Source organism: Notolepis coatsorum (genome assembly GCF_963971535.1).
Source record: "Notolepis coatsorum genome assembly, chromosome: 2".
Lineage (NCBI taxonomy): Eukaryota > Metazoa > Chordata > Actinopteri > Aulopiformes > Paralepididae > Notolepis > Notolepis coatsorum.
The window spans coordinates 107,746,859-107,761,769 of record NC_140166.1 but is presented as its reverse complement, the minus strand read 5'-3'; the positions used below and the strand labels follow the sequence as shown (position 1 = coordinate 107,761,769).

Genomic DNA, 14,911 nt, shown 5'->3' with positions numbered 1-14,911 from the left:
CTCATTAGTTTGTGATTCACATGCACTCAAATTCACCAGAATGCAGGAAATTAAGTCTTTGTAACAAAACAAAAAAACTGGTGGGGGACCCCCAGACCCCCCGCTTAAAAAGTGGCCTGATTGGGGCTATATTTCGCGCTATATCTCCCGGTATGAATTATTTCCCCAGTCCGGCCCTGGAGGCAGGTAAAAGACAGGTAATGTCCCATATGTCTGTCTGTCTGTCTGTCTGTCTGTCTGTCTGTCTGTCTGTCTGTCTGTCTGTCTGTCTGTCTGTCTGTCTGTCTGTCTGTCTGTCTGTCTGTCTGTCTGTCTGTCTGTCTGTCTATCTGTCTGTCTGTCTCTGTCTGCATGTCTGTGTCTCGTCTCTCCTTCTCTCTGTCATTATATCTGTCTCTCCCTTCTCTCTTCCCCCCTCTGTCTCCTGCTACCCCCCCCCCCCCCCTCTCTCTCTCCATCCACCTTTTTCAGTCTCTCTCCCCCACGTGCTCTAGTCGGTGGAGTTGAAGAAGCACCGCGCGCGCAGAGGGAGAGTGTAGTCTGGACTGGACTGGAGATGTTTTCTTTTGGAACCTGTGCCGTGCGTCTTTCGTCTAGTCGGTTCCACGGAGAGGAGATGAGCCTGATCGCTATATAATAAATGTATATAATAATAATAATAATGACGAGTTGGATTTTTAAAGCGCATCTGGATCTGGTGAGTCCAACCCCACGATAAGGAGACAATAACTCAACCTAAACATATGTTCTTCTCTGGGACTTTAGATCAGAATAAAACTAGTCTGATATGTTGATAGACTCCTAAAGAGGGAAAACTGCATCCTTTTGTAGACTGTTCTTTTCTCGGCGTGAACTCCGGTGTTATTATTTATTACCTATACGCCTGGGTGTGCTGTTGATGTCTCAGTATAGTTGGCTTGTCGGGCGAATATACATCAATATGTATTTTAATTGAATTTCAAACCTTTTATTTAAATATCAAGAGACAATTGAGGTTTCCCTGATATATGATCTAAAAGTAGATTCATGTGATTTCTCGGTTATATCTGGCATTTTTGTAAAGAAAGAACTACACTAAAATGCAAATGGTGTTTTTGTTTAGATTAAATTAAAGATAACATCACAATCATCAGCCAAGTTAAAATTCTGTAGTTATATGGTTTATGGGTTTAAACAGTGTTTGGGGTTTTTAAACTAGAGTTTTTTTTATCTAGACGAGGAGGTTTGAAATATATAGACATTGTTTTAATGTAATGTATGATTTTAATGTAGACGTGCATGGTTGACTGGAGGTTTTAATAGACGTGGTTTTAATCTAGACTGGTTGACTATAGAGGATGGAAGCTATGGTGTGACTCAACACCGACACCCAGGAATGGAACCGACAACCCTGGCGGTATCGGTCACCACCGACTGGCTTGAGGACGGGAACGAGACAACAGGGAACCAGTTCCAACAACCCGTCTGGCAGGTAGGAGAGGAGAGGATTAATTGATGAATGAATTAATGAATGTGGGTTATTTTCTATAGACTACAGTACATTTACTGGAATTCCTTCGGAATCTAAGGTGGTTTTGAGATTTTAGCAGTGAACTTCAGGCAAAATGTTTATTTCTCTGTTGTCACTTTGTTTGGAGGAAAATAATGAAACAAGCCTGAATAAATGGATGCATGGGTGAATCCATTACAGTTATGAATTAATGAATGAAAAAAATATATAAATAAAATCAAACTAAACGTAAGTCTTCAGGGGTAGGGCCCGACAAGCCTAGTGCTTCTCCCTAACCCTTTTTGGACAATTGGACAATGCTGCAATAGCAGCTGGTAAAACTTTGGGGAGTTATGGAATGACCGTTGTGTGTCCAAAGCCCGAAATAAAAAATAACTGAACTGAACTGAATGGCAAAAGAAATTTGTGAATGGGTTCCAATTTAAAGGGAGAGCATATTGGTGGCATATCCTCTTCTCCCCTCCTCTCATCTCCTCTCCTATCCTCCTCTCTTCTCCTCTCCTCGCACATCCTCCTCTCCCATTCTCTCCTCTCTTCTCCTCTTATATCCTCTGTTCCTCTCATCTCTTCTCCTCCTCATCTCCTCATCCTCTCTTCTTCTCTCGTCTCCCCTCCTCTCTTCTCCTCTCCTTTCCTCACTTCTCCTTTCTTTTCCCTTTCTCTCCGCTTTTCTCCTCTCCTCTCCATTCTCTTCTCCTCTCCTCTCTTCTAATCTCATATCCTCTTATCTCGTCTCTTCTCCTATCATCTAATTTATCTTCTCCTCTCCTCCCTTCTCCTCTCATCTTCTCCTCTTATTTCCTCTTCTCCTCTCCTCTTTTCTCTTCTCCTCCCCTCTCCTATGTCCTCTTCTCCTTTCCCTTTCTCTCTTCTCATCTCCTCTCTTCTCTTCTCTTCTCTTCTCTTCTCTTCTCTTCTCTTCTCTTCTCTTCTCTTCTCTTCTCTTCTCTTCTCTTCTCTTCTCCTCTCCTCTCCTCCCCTCTTCCAGGTGTCTCTCTGGGCCATAGCGTATTCTCTGATAATCCTGGTGTCAGTAACAGGGAATATCACAGTAATCTGGATTATTTTGGCTCACCGTCGCATGCGCACCGTCACCAACTACTTCATCGTCAACCTGGCGTTCTCTGATGTCTCCATGGCAACCTTCAACACACTGTTCAACTTCGTCTACGCCCTCCACAATGACTGGTACTTTGGCCTGGGATACTGTCGCTTCCAAAACTTCTTCCCCATCACAGCTATGTTCTCCTCAATCTACTCCATGGCTGCCATCGCTGTGGACAGGTAGGAACCACACTGCAGAACATATATAGAACCACACACTGCAGAACATCTATATAACCACACACTACAGAACATCTATAGAACCACATACTACATAACATCTATACTGAACCTCACACTACAAAAGATTGATTGATTGATTGAACATTTTATTAACGGATTGCAGAATGGGTACAATACAGTACAGCTCAATACACACAATTGTTAAGGGGATGCAGACCAGAGAAAGGCTTTCGTCTTGTTTACATCAGGGTCCCCCATTTTCAATTCATCATAACATAATATGACATACATGTAGGGTGACCAGACGTCACGCATTGCGCGTGATTGCACAGCATTTCTGTCTCTTTTCACGCGTCATGCAAATTGAGACCATGTCCCGCATGATTAGTTGTCATCCGCGCCAACGCCCCCCCCCCCCCCCCCCCCCCCCCCCCCCCCCAGCCAATGTGAAGAACCTCTATGCGTCGCGGTAACGTTACTAGTATCTGACCGCGAGTGACACCGCATCCTGGACATCCAGGCGACATGACAACAAGTCCTAACGCTGTTGCGCGCGGAGGATCCGTTCGAGCCTGGCGCAACGAACCCAGGCAAGGGATACACGCGCGCTACGGATCAGATCAGTTCCACACGCTGCTGTTACAGTATCTCCGCTGCTCAGCACGAGAGAATAGCGCTTGGTCCAAGTTTGAAAAGGGGAAAGCAATCCCAAAGGGTTTAGATTGAAAACTAATGATAACAATAAATAAGATGCGAGTAGTCGTTCATGTAACCGGTAACCCCCCCCCACACAAATCAGTGCAGGTGGAAGATAATTGTATTCTGTACTTTATTATTGTGCCATTACTGTTCCTGCTCTCATCACTGCAGTGCCAGTGTGAATCCCTGGACGTGTGAGTTGTTTTGGTGAGTTACTTTTGTTAGTCAAAAGTCAAAGTCAGCTTTATTGTCACCTCTCGTAATGTGCAAGACATACAGATAAATTAAATTGCATTCCCGCCTTCCCACGGTGTATATAAAGAACAAGATCTAATATAAACATAAAGTAACATATAGTACACTATAAACATAAAGTAACATAGTACACTATAAAGTAACATAATGGACAGTATACAGGACTATATACAATGTAGACAGTAGCTAAAAAAAGTGAATGTATGAGTGAATGTAAATAGAGGTAAACGAGAACTTAGTGCAACACTTTTAGCAGCAGTGGTACATATAGTAAGTATGAATAATAAATAATGGCAGTAAAATACAATAATACAATAATGGCAGTAAAGTGGCAGTGAGATGATGGATATGGCAGTAAACTAATATGATGTACACGAAATAAACAAACTAATTAATGGCAGTAAAGTAAAGTGGCAGTGTGTGTCTGTGTGTGTGACACACACACAGACACTTTACTTTGTGTCAGAGGGGTTAGTCCAGAATCTGTGGGGGGCAGAGTAAGAGAGAGGGGGGAGAGCTGTGTGCGTGCGTGTGTGATAAGACTGCAGGTCCAGACCTATAATCATAAGTGATAGTAAGTCTGGGTGCTAATTTTATTTATTTTGAGTACTTAACACCCATTAGAGACAAAAGGGGAAAAAAAGAAAATATGAATAAGGGCAAAACATATTAGGCTTGTGGTCATTTTAATGAGGACAGTGGTGGATGAGCCTTGAAGGAGGCGACAGGGACAGTCCACCAAAAAAAGGGGAGGGGGCTGCACTGGGGGGGGGGGTGTCCCACATTGTCCCTCACAAACATACCATTTGTCCCACATTTGGTTTATTGGGATCTGGTCACCCTATATACATGACATACAGATAGACAGTACTGCTACATCTATACATCTATGACATACCAGATTTACATTTGACGAAGAAACTGTACATTGGAGGAGGTGGGGGGGGGGGGGGGGTTGGGTAGGTGGGGTGAGGGGGGAACTGTACATTGGAGGTGGGTGGGTGGGGTGGGTGGGGGGATTGGTAGGCGGGGTGGGGGTAACTGTAAATTGGATTATCGACGAAACCTTACTTGGTCCAAGAAGAGGGTCTTGTGTATTACTGGGTTAGGACATTTACTGTACATTGGAGGGGGTTGGGTTAGGACATTTACAGGGGCCAGTTTCGAATGGCAGTCTCCCGTAGGTGCTCTTTGAGAGTGGTTTTAAAAGTGGGTAGTGATTCATATTCCTTTACAGCTGTGGGTAGGGTGTTCCACATTGATGTGGCATAATTGCGAAACGTGTTTAGTCCCTTGTTTGAGCCGAATCTGGGTTTAACATGATTTGTGGAGCTCCCTCTGGTGTTGTGGTCGTGGTATTCACTGACCTTTGGGAAGTATTTTGACATGTACATGGGTACCTTAGTCGTGTAGTGTATCTTGTAGACCAGGCCCATTGCAAGTTGCTGTACTCTGTCGTCTACTCTAAGCCATCCTAGGTTGTCAAAGTGGGCAGGGGTGAGGTGGGTTCTAGGGGTAAGGTCAAGCAGTAGTCTGACCAGTTTGTTTTGTGATGTTTGTAATTTAGTTTTTAGCGCCTTTGAGGTGCTTTGGTACCATGAGGTGCAAGCATAGTCGTAGTACCCTTGAATGAGTGCTCCTGACAGAGTCTTCAGGGTATTCTTGTTTACCAGAGAGGAGATCCGGTACAAGAATATAGTTTGTTGGTTGAGTTGACTTTTTTTTATTACATTGGATGCCATTTTGTCACAGGAAAGATTTGCCTCTAGGATGGAACCTAGGTATGTAATTTCATCATAGAACATCATCTATAGAACTACATCTATAGAACCACACACCATAGAACCACAAAATACAGAACATAGAACCACACACTACAGAATATCTATAGAATCATACACTATATAATATACCAGATAGAACCACATACTACAGAACATCTATAGAACCACACACTATATAATATACCAGATAGAACCACATACTACATTACATCTATAGAACCACACAATACAGAACATCTATAGAACCACACACTACAGAACATCTATATAAACACACACTACAGAACATCTATAGAAAAACACACTATAGAACCACACACTATATAATATACCAGATAGAATCACACTACAGAACATTTATATAACACACACACACACACACACACACACACACACACACACACACACACACACACACACACACACACACACACACACACACACACACACACACACACACACACACACACACACACACACACACACACACACACACACTACATAATGTCTATAGAACCAACAGAACATCTATAGAACCACACACTACAGATCTAGAACCAGATTTTATGATTCTATACCAGCTGATGTTTAGACTGTTGGTCACTATGGGGATGTTACAGAGGACACTGCTCCATATTTACAGACAACACTTAGCTAGTTGTTAGTAGTTCACGTTTATTTATTTTTATTTGTCCTTTATTTAAACAGGAAGCACCTTGAGACCAATGTTTGTTTTTTAACGGTGGCCTGTGTACAATAGACATATAAAACACATTGTACAAGCAAGTACAGTTTAGACCAAGATTCAGTTGAACATCAATAAACATGTATATCAAAGGAAACAAGTACAAACAACATCTAAAATATCAGAGTTCAAAACTTTAAAATCTTCTAATGAAATGTTCTAACTTCTAAAGCTAAGTAATCCTGTGACCTAGTACCATATTATGTGCTATATTTAAAAGCAATCAAAGATAATAGGGATGTTTCATAAGCAGAGCTTTATAAATTAATCAAATACAATGTATGTCCCTCATCTTTCTGTTAAACAAAGCTATCCCACTTTTTCATATAAAATACAATGGTGAGTGAGAAATGTATCTCCAGTGATAAAACACAGTGCGCTATGATACTCAGCATTGAGGGGTTTTAAGGTGGAGCGAGAGGCATGCATGTAGAGAATGTCACCATAATCAAATACAGACATAATTGTTGATCGTGGTCTTTTTACTGGCAGTAGAAAAACTATATTATTTTCTATACAAGAATCCAATTTTTACTTTCAACTTAGAAAGGTGTTCCACATAGGTGTAAAAAGAGAGCATATTATCTAACCAAATTCCTAAATATTTACAAGATTCTAAAATTTCTATTTGAATGAACCTTCTGCTTTAAAAGCTGTGCATTCAACTGTCTAAATAACCATCTTCCTAATGAAGTGGTAGTTTAGTCAGAATATCGTCTAATACCATGTCATCTATGGAGCTCTGCCACCACCTAGTGGATCTCACAGTCAGTTTGTTCTCCAGTCCAGTCTCATCTCAAGGATCATAGGGATTTTCACAAATATAAAGTGCGGTACGAATTTAATTATTATTATTATTATTATTATTATTATTATTATTATTATTATTATTATTATTATTATTATTATTATTATTATTATTATTATTATTATTATTATTATTATTATTATTATTATTATTATTATTATTATTATTATTATTATTATTATTATTATTATTATTATTATTACAGGTTCTTAGAACTCCAATCAGTGATCCATAAGGAAACAAACTAAGGTAGGCCCACCACCATAGGAAAGGAGACATGTTTGACCTTTCTAGTTGACTGTCTCAGCTCTTGATACGAGGACTAGCACTAGACAACAGGTAAATATGAGTTCATAATTGTTTTCACTGTATCCTGTGGCTGTAAAATAAAAGAAAACATTTAAATATATATTTGTTTACATTGAGTACAGATTTATATTCTGATTTGCCATCAGTTAAGAAAAACACGTTGTTCCGCCAAAGGGGGGCCTGACAGAAAAAGTTTGAGAACCACTGCTTTTGTGTCAAAGTTTACCATTCTGTCTACACTTGACCCTGTTGGGGGGGGGGGGGGTCACAAATGACAGTCCCTCGTTAGATCGATATCAAAGCAACGCATTGTGGACATGGAATGTTGTTGTTTCTTTGTGTGTAGGATATAAGGACGCTAATTCAGAGTTAATTGTATTGTTTACACTGCTTATTTTTTATCTTTACTATAGTTGTATTGCCTATATTTATGTCTTCTACTATTACCATGCCTATACCTGTACCTGTACCTCACCTCCCCCCTCCCCCATGCTGCTACGATGCCCCAATTTCCCCAAGGGGATCAATAAAGGAATATCTTATCTTATCTTAATTCAAAGTTTAATGTTTTGCTTTAAACTGGAGAACAGTGATAAACAGCCTGTAATCTCCTGGATCTCACCACCCCACACATTCATAGATGAGCCCCCCTATTGTAGGGTGAGCAACGTGAATGATTAACATCCTGTTGGATCCAGGACTTTAGCCTGGATTGTTACATGAGTATTATCTGAATACAATGGTGTCATGGTGAGTCAACCACAGTATTAAACAACCACCTCATTTCCCTCCAGATTCACCCTAATCATTGCTAGAGCGATTCATTCTTCCCAAATTCCCAAGTTCTTTTGTATTTTTTCATATTGCAATATAAATAGCAAAAAATTAAGATATTGCAATGTATGTTTTTTTCCAATATCGTGCAGACGCAGTCTCTCTGTAATTAGGGGCCACAAAGCAATAGGTTGGAGAATCACAGCAACAAGAGTATCTGTGTCTCCCAGAAGCAGCTGGATAATCTGCCTACTACTCAGTAATTCCTCCTCATTAACCTCAAATTCATGGCATCATTGGATTTTATGACTTCAGAATATCTCCTCATCTTGTATTTGTGACGGCGCCCTCTTAGCATAGAACAAGGAAAGATAGAAAAGTAATTTCATACTTGACAACATCCGTTTGCTTCATTACCCACATCCATGGCACTAGCAGAGTAGTAATGGTGTAGAGTAGTACTGTATGGTAGTACTGGTGTAGAGTAGTACTGTAGGGTAGTACTGGTGTAGAGTAGTACTGGTGTAGAGTAGTACTGGTGTAGGGTAGTACTGGTGTAGAGTAGTACTGGTGTAGAGTAGTACTAGTGTAGAGTAGTACTAGTGTAGAGTAGTACTGGTGTAGAGTAGTACTGGTGTAGAGTAGTACTGGTGTAGAGTAGTACTGGTGTAGAGTAGTACTGGTGTAGAGTAGTACTGGTGTAGAGTAGTACTGGTGCAGAGTAGTACTGGTGTAGGGTAGTACTGGTGTAGAGTAGTACTAGTGTAGAGTAGTACTGGTGTAGAGTAGTACTGTGTAGAGTAGTACTGGTGTAGGGTAGTACTGGTGTAGAGTAGTACTGGTGTAGAGTAGTACTGGTGTAGAGTAGTACTAGTGTAGAGTAGAGTAGTACTGGTGTAGAGTAGGGTAGTACTGGTGTAGGGTAGTACTGGTGTAGAGTAGTACTGGTGTAGAGTAGTACTGGTGTAGGGTAGTACTGGTGTAGGGTAGTACTGGTGTAGGGTAGTACTAGTGTAGAGTAGTACTGGTGTAGAGTAGTACTGGTGTAGGGTAGTACTGGTGTAGGGTAGTACTGGTGTAGGGTAGTACTGGTGTAGAGTAGTACTGGTGTAGAGTAGTACTGGTGTAGAGTAGTACTGGTGTAGAGTAGTACTGGTGTAGAGATACTGGTGTAGGGTAGTACTGGTGTAGAGTAGTACTGGTGTAGAGTAGTACTGGTGTAGGGTAGTACTGGTGTAGAGTAGTACTGGTGTAGAGTAGTACTGGTGTAGAGTAGTACTGGTGTAGGTAGTACTGGTGTAGAGTACTGGTGTAGAGTAGTACTGGTGCAGAGTAGTACTGGTGTAGGGTAGTACTGGTGTAGAGTAGTACTAGTGTAGAGTACTGGTGTAGAGTAGTACTGTGTAGAGTAGTACTGGTGTAGGGTAGTACTGGTGTAGAGTAGTACTGGTGTAGAGTAGTACTGGTGTAGAGTAGTACTAGTGTAGAGTAGAGTAGTACTGGTGTAGAGTAGGGTAGTACTGGTGTAGGGTAGTACTGGTGTAGAGTAGTAAGGTGTAGAGTAGTACTGGTGTAGGGTAGTACTGGTGTAGGGTAGTACTGGTGTAGGGTAGTACTGGTGTAGAGTAGTACTGGTGTAGAGTAGTACTGGTGTAGGTAGTACTGGTGTAGGGTAGTACTGGTGTAGGGTAGTACTGGTGTAGAGTAGTACTGGTGTAGAGTAGTACTGGTGTAGAGTAGTACTGGTGTAGAGTAGTACTGGTGTAGAGTAGTACTGGTGTAGGGTAGTACTGGTGTAGAGTAGTACTGGTGTAGAGTAGTACTGGTGTAGAGTAGTACTAGCCCCTGGTTGACATCTAATGCTCTCAGTGGTTCTGTGGTCTGGGTTTAATGACCTGTAATGGCCTGAAGGGTCTCATTTGACCAATGGTTTCTCTCTCTCTCTCTCTCTCTCTCTCTCTCTCTCTCTCTCTCTCTCTCTCTCTCTCTCTCTCTCTCTCTCTCTCTCTCTCTCTCTCTCTCTCTCCTCTCTCTCTCTCTCTCTCTCTCTCTCTCTCTCTCTCTCTCTCTCTCTCACACACAATGCAGCCCACAAATGTAACTGACTGTTTTGGTGTGGTATTATGGATGGATGGATGAAGGAAAGGGGGAGGAGGAGTGGAACATTCAACATTTCTTTCTTTCTTTCTTTCTTTCTTTCTTTCTTTCTTCTTTCTTTTTCTTTCTTTCTTTCTTTCTTTCTTTCTTTCTTTCTTTCTTTCTTTCTTTCTTTCTTTCTTTCTTTCTTTCTTTCTTTCTTTATAAAGAATAAAATATTAATTACATAAATAGACAACTGTTGAAAAGTGAATAAACGTGAATACCCCCCCCCCCCTCCTTCCCCTTGCAGGTACATGGCTATCATCCATCCTATGAAGCCCCGCCTCTCCTCCACCTCTACTAAGATTGTGATTGGTGTGATCTGGGCTGTGGCCTTCTCATTGGCCTTCCCTCAGTGTTACTACAGTGTCACCAGGTTCTACTACCCCAGAACTGTCTGCATGGTGGCCTGGCCTGATGACTACGGAGGAACTCACCAACTAACGTAAGATAGAGAGAGATATGTAGATAGGTAAGATAAGATAAAATAAGATATAAGAGTACTGATCTGTCTGTCTGTCTGTCTGTCTGTCTGTCTGTCTGTCTGTCTGTCTGTCTGTCTGTCTGTCTGTCTGTCTGTCTGTCTGTCTGTCTGTCTGTCTGTCTGTCTGTCTGCCTGCCTGTCTGTCTGTCTGTCTGTCTGTCTGTCTGTCTGTCTATCTAGTTACCAGCTGGCGGTGATATTATTGATCTACTTGCTCCCCCTGCTGGTAATGTTGGTGACCTACAGCTTGGTGGGTCAGACACTGTGGGGGGGCAGCATCCCTGGAAACACCTCCGACCACTACCAGAACCTGCTGACTTCTAAACGCAAGGTACACACATTACAACTACTACAACCACAACTACTACCACAATCACAACCACAACCTGATGTCTTCTAAACGCAAGGTATACACATTACAACCACCACCACAACCACAACCTGATGTCTTCTAAACGCAAGGTACACACATTACAACCACTACCACAACCACAACCTGATGTCTTCTAAACGCAAGGTATACACATTACAACCACCACCACAACCACAACCTGATGTCTTCTAAACGCAAGGTACACACATTACAACCACTACCACAACCACAACCTGATGACTTCTAAACGCAAGGTACACACATTACAACCACTACCACAACCACAACCTGATGACTTCTAAACGTAAGGTACACACATTACAACCACCACTACCACCACCACAACCACAACCTGATGACTTCTAAATGCAAGGTACACACATTACAACCACCACTACCACCACCACAACCACAACCTGATGACTTCTAAATGCAAGGTACACACATTACAACCACCACTACCACCACCACAACCACAACCGGATGACTTCTAAATGCAAGGTACACACATTACAACCACCACTACCACCACCACAACCACAACCTGATGACTTCTAAACGCAAGGTACACACATTACAACCACTACTACCACAACCACTACCACTACCACCACAACCACTACCACTACCACTACTACCACCACTACTACCACCACCACTACCACCACCACTACCACTACCACAACCATACCACTACTACTACTACCACATGTCCAAATCCAAATTACTTACAGTTTTTTTTTACGACTGCTGTGATGCATTTTGCACGATATACTGCGAATTTTGGGTTCAAAATGCAATATAGCATGCAAAATTTAAATACCAGTGTCAAATCAGAGAATAGTATAATTATGCAAAAGCTTATAACAGCACCAGAACATTAGATATTTCAAACAATTACAGTAAGTGAACAACTGAACCAAATTAGATTATATGTCCTGCAAAAGTTTATCATAGTGTCAAAACAATGGATATGTTCATCGTTGAAGTTGAATTATTAGTGCACTTTTCAAATACCAAATAATGTGGTCAAACACAATGTATGTACTTGTTACCAAAATAGACTATACAATGGTAATTTCTAGGGATGTCCGATATTATCGGCCGACCGATATTATCGGCCGATATCGGCAGTAAAATGTGATATCGGAAAATATCGGTATCAAATTTTTTTTTTTTTACATTTATTTAACCTTTATTTACCCAGGCAAGCAAGTAAGAACCAATTCTTATTTTATTTATTGTCAAAAGTATGCATGTTGGTTTAATTCAACAACAAGAGATATGTAATGTTAATTTTTACTTTTTTAATTATCATATTTTGCACAGATAATGCTTACATTTAGAAAGCCTTTTGATGCATCCAGTGAAATTATTAATTACCTGAAATTATTCAGTTTTTTTGGGGGGAAACCCTGCATATATCGGTATCGGTTGATATCGGTATCGGTATCGGTATCGAAATTAAGAGTTGGACAATATCGGAATATCGGTATCGGTAAAAAAGCCAATATCGAGCATCCCTAGTAATTTCCTCATAACCGCTGTGATAGACTGCAGTATAGTGCTTGTGTCTTTATGAAAGACAAACAAAATATATGAATTACAGTATTTGAAGTTTAATCATTACAGTAAAGAAAAATACATACAGTAATGCTCTGTATTGTACAGTAAAAACAAAAAAGGTTACAGTAAACAAACTATTGTAAAGTACAGTAAAAAAGGGGGGTTACTTGGTGCTTTTTCAATGTTCACCCAATAGTCGTGAGGCTGATTGACTGGATATTTTCGAAGACTCCGTTATCAGCTATTACAGTAACACAGAATGCTATACTCCTAATTTTGTGTTCAAAATGTAATACAGCATGCAAAATTACCATAAAATACCAGTGTCAGATCAGAGAATAGATTATGCAAAAGTGTACAGTATCACAGCACCAGAATAGTGGATATGTGCATCATTGAAGTTTACTTATTGGTGCATTTTCAAATACAACAGCCATTAACAAATACAGTAATGCGGTCAAACACAGAATACTTGTTACCAAAAGAGACTATGCAATGGTCATTTCCTCATACAGTAACCCCTGTGATAGACTGCAGTATAGCGCTTATGTTTTTATGAAAGATTATTTGATTATTTGAAGTTTAATTGTTACAGTAAAGAAACATACAGTAATGCTTTGTATTTTACAGTAAAAACAAAAACAGTTACAGTAAACAAGCTATTGTAAAAAAAAGAAATAAAAAAAAAAAACTTGGTGGTGCTCGTTCAGTTCTAATAAGTAAAAATAACAATTACAAAAATTATTCACACCCACACCAAGTCAAGTCAAGTCAATAAACCCATAAATACCTTTAGTATTTATGAAATATACTGTAACAGACAACAATATCAATTTCACAATTATTGTAATTTCAATATACAGTTACTGTACAGTAAATTACACATATTGACTTACCGATTATATCTCTTACTGTAAATAATCGTATAATGGATGCCACCGTTGACCTGTTCAGGTTTGACTGCCCCACCCTGCCGCGTCTATTCGAATACCAACCGTTTTGTGCGTTTTGCAAATCTGATTGGCCACTGACGTTTCTGGTCATGTGACATGTGCGCCCAATCGCGTGATGCGCCCATTTCCGCCCGACCAGCAGCAAACTACCTAACGCCTAGTTTATCACTGGTTAAGCTTAGGCGACTCTTTCGAAGTTGGTTAAGGTTAGAGTTTGGAATCGGGCTGGCGTTCTATCGCCATGCTCAGTCTAAGACAAACTCTAACCTTAACCAACTTCGAAAGAGTGCCTAAGCTTAACCGGCGAAAGAACTTGCCGTCACACGATTGGTGCACATGTCACATGACCAGAAACGTCAGTGGCCAATCAGATTAGCAAAACGCACAAAACGGTTGGTATTCGAATAGACGCCACCCTGCCAGCTTCAGCCAGTGTTAGACCTCGGTTTACTGTATTACGTGGTCAACAGTTGTGGTTATATTTTCATTTGAGACAGATGTTCTTCTGCCTCCTTGGCCACTACCACCCCGTCCATGACCCTGTCCTTCGTTGCCAACCTCAGCTGCACCGACTTACTCCATGTTGGTCCTTTCTTCAGGTTTTTAAGCAACCTTTTATTATTGCCTGTGTAGCAATAAGCAATTGAACATTGATGTAGTATTAGGTGGCTGTATTCTGAGAATGGAGCATATGATTTAGAGTTTGGCACTTTGTATTAACAGTTTTGCACTTTGCAATTCTCCAAGTCAGTTTAGAACTTTGCATTAAGAGTTATGCACTTTATATGTAAGCATAGCATTTATTATCTTTGAGTATGAATTTTGAAAGTTAGTTTGGCAATTTGCATTTTGAGTTTTGCACATTGAACATGATGTGCAAAATGCGTCAAAGCAGTCGTAAAACTGTAATTCAGGCAACGTGGTTTTTAGTCTTTCATACTGAAGGTGTCGGGACAGACACATTTCACAGGTTGATAGCTCAGGCCTGTCCTGTGAGGAGATAGATGATGCAGTTAGGCTTCAAGGCCACATTCCTTAGGTGGAACATTCCGTTCACAGATAGAGAGAGACAGAGAGAGTGGTGTGTTTTTGGGTCAGGGGTGACGAGTGGTTGCCGTCGCAGTTCAGTTGAGTCTGGATAGCGAGCCAGAGCGAGCGAGAGAGCGAGCTAGGAGGGAGATAGGTTGCACAACCACGAGTGGATATTCAGAGCGATAAAATGGAG

General features: G+C 40.8%; 1 protein-coding gene across 1 annotated transcript in view; it reads left to right on the top strand.

The window, feature by feature from the left end:
* The first annotated feature begins 556 nt into the window (after positions 1 to 556).
* The window catches only part of tacr2 (tachykinin receptor 2), a 36,677-nt gene continuing 22,322 nt past the window's right edge, over positions 557 to 14,911 (top strand). The window contains exons 1-5 of the mRNA XM_084308791.1: positions 557 to 697; positions 1,320 to 1,471; positions 2,499 to 2,794; positions 10,561 to 10,755; positions 10,975 to 11,125. Coding sequence (XP_084164917.1) covers positions 1,376 to 1,471; positions 2,499 to 2,794; positions 10,561 to 10,755; positions 10,975 to 11,125 — 738 coding nt within the window. The 5' untranslated portion in view covers positions 557 to 697; positions 1,320 to 1,375. The remainder of the gene's footprint in view (positions 698 to 1,319; positions 1,472 to 2,498; positions 2,795 to 10,560; positions 10,756 to 10,974; positions 11,126 to 14,911) is intronic.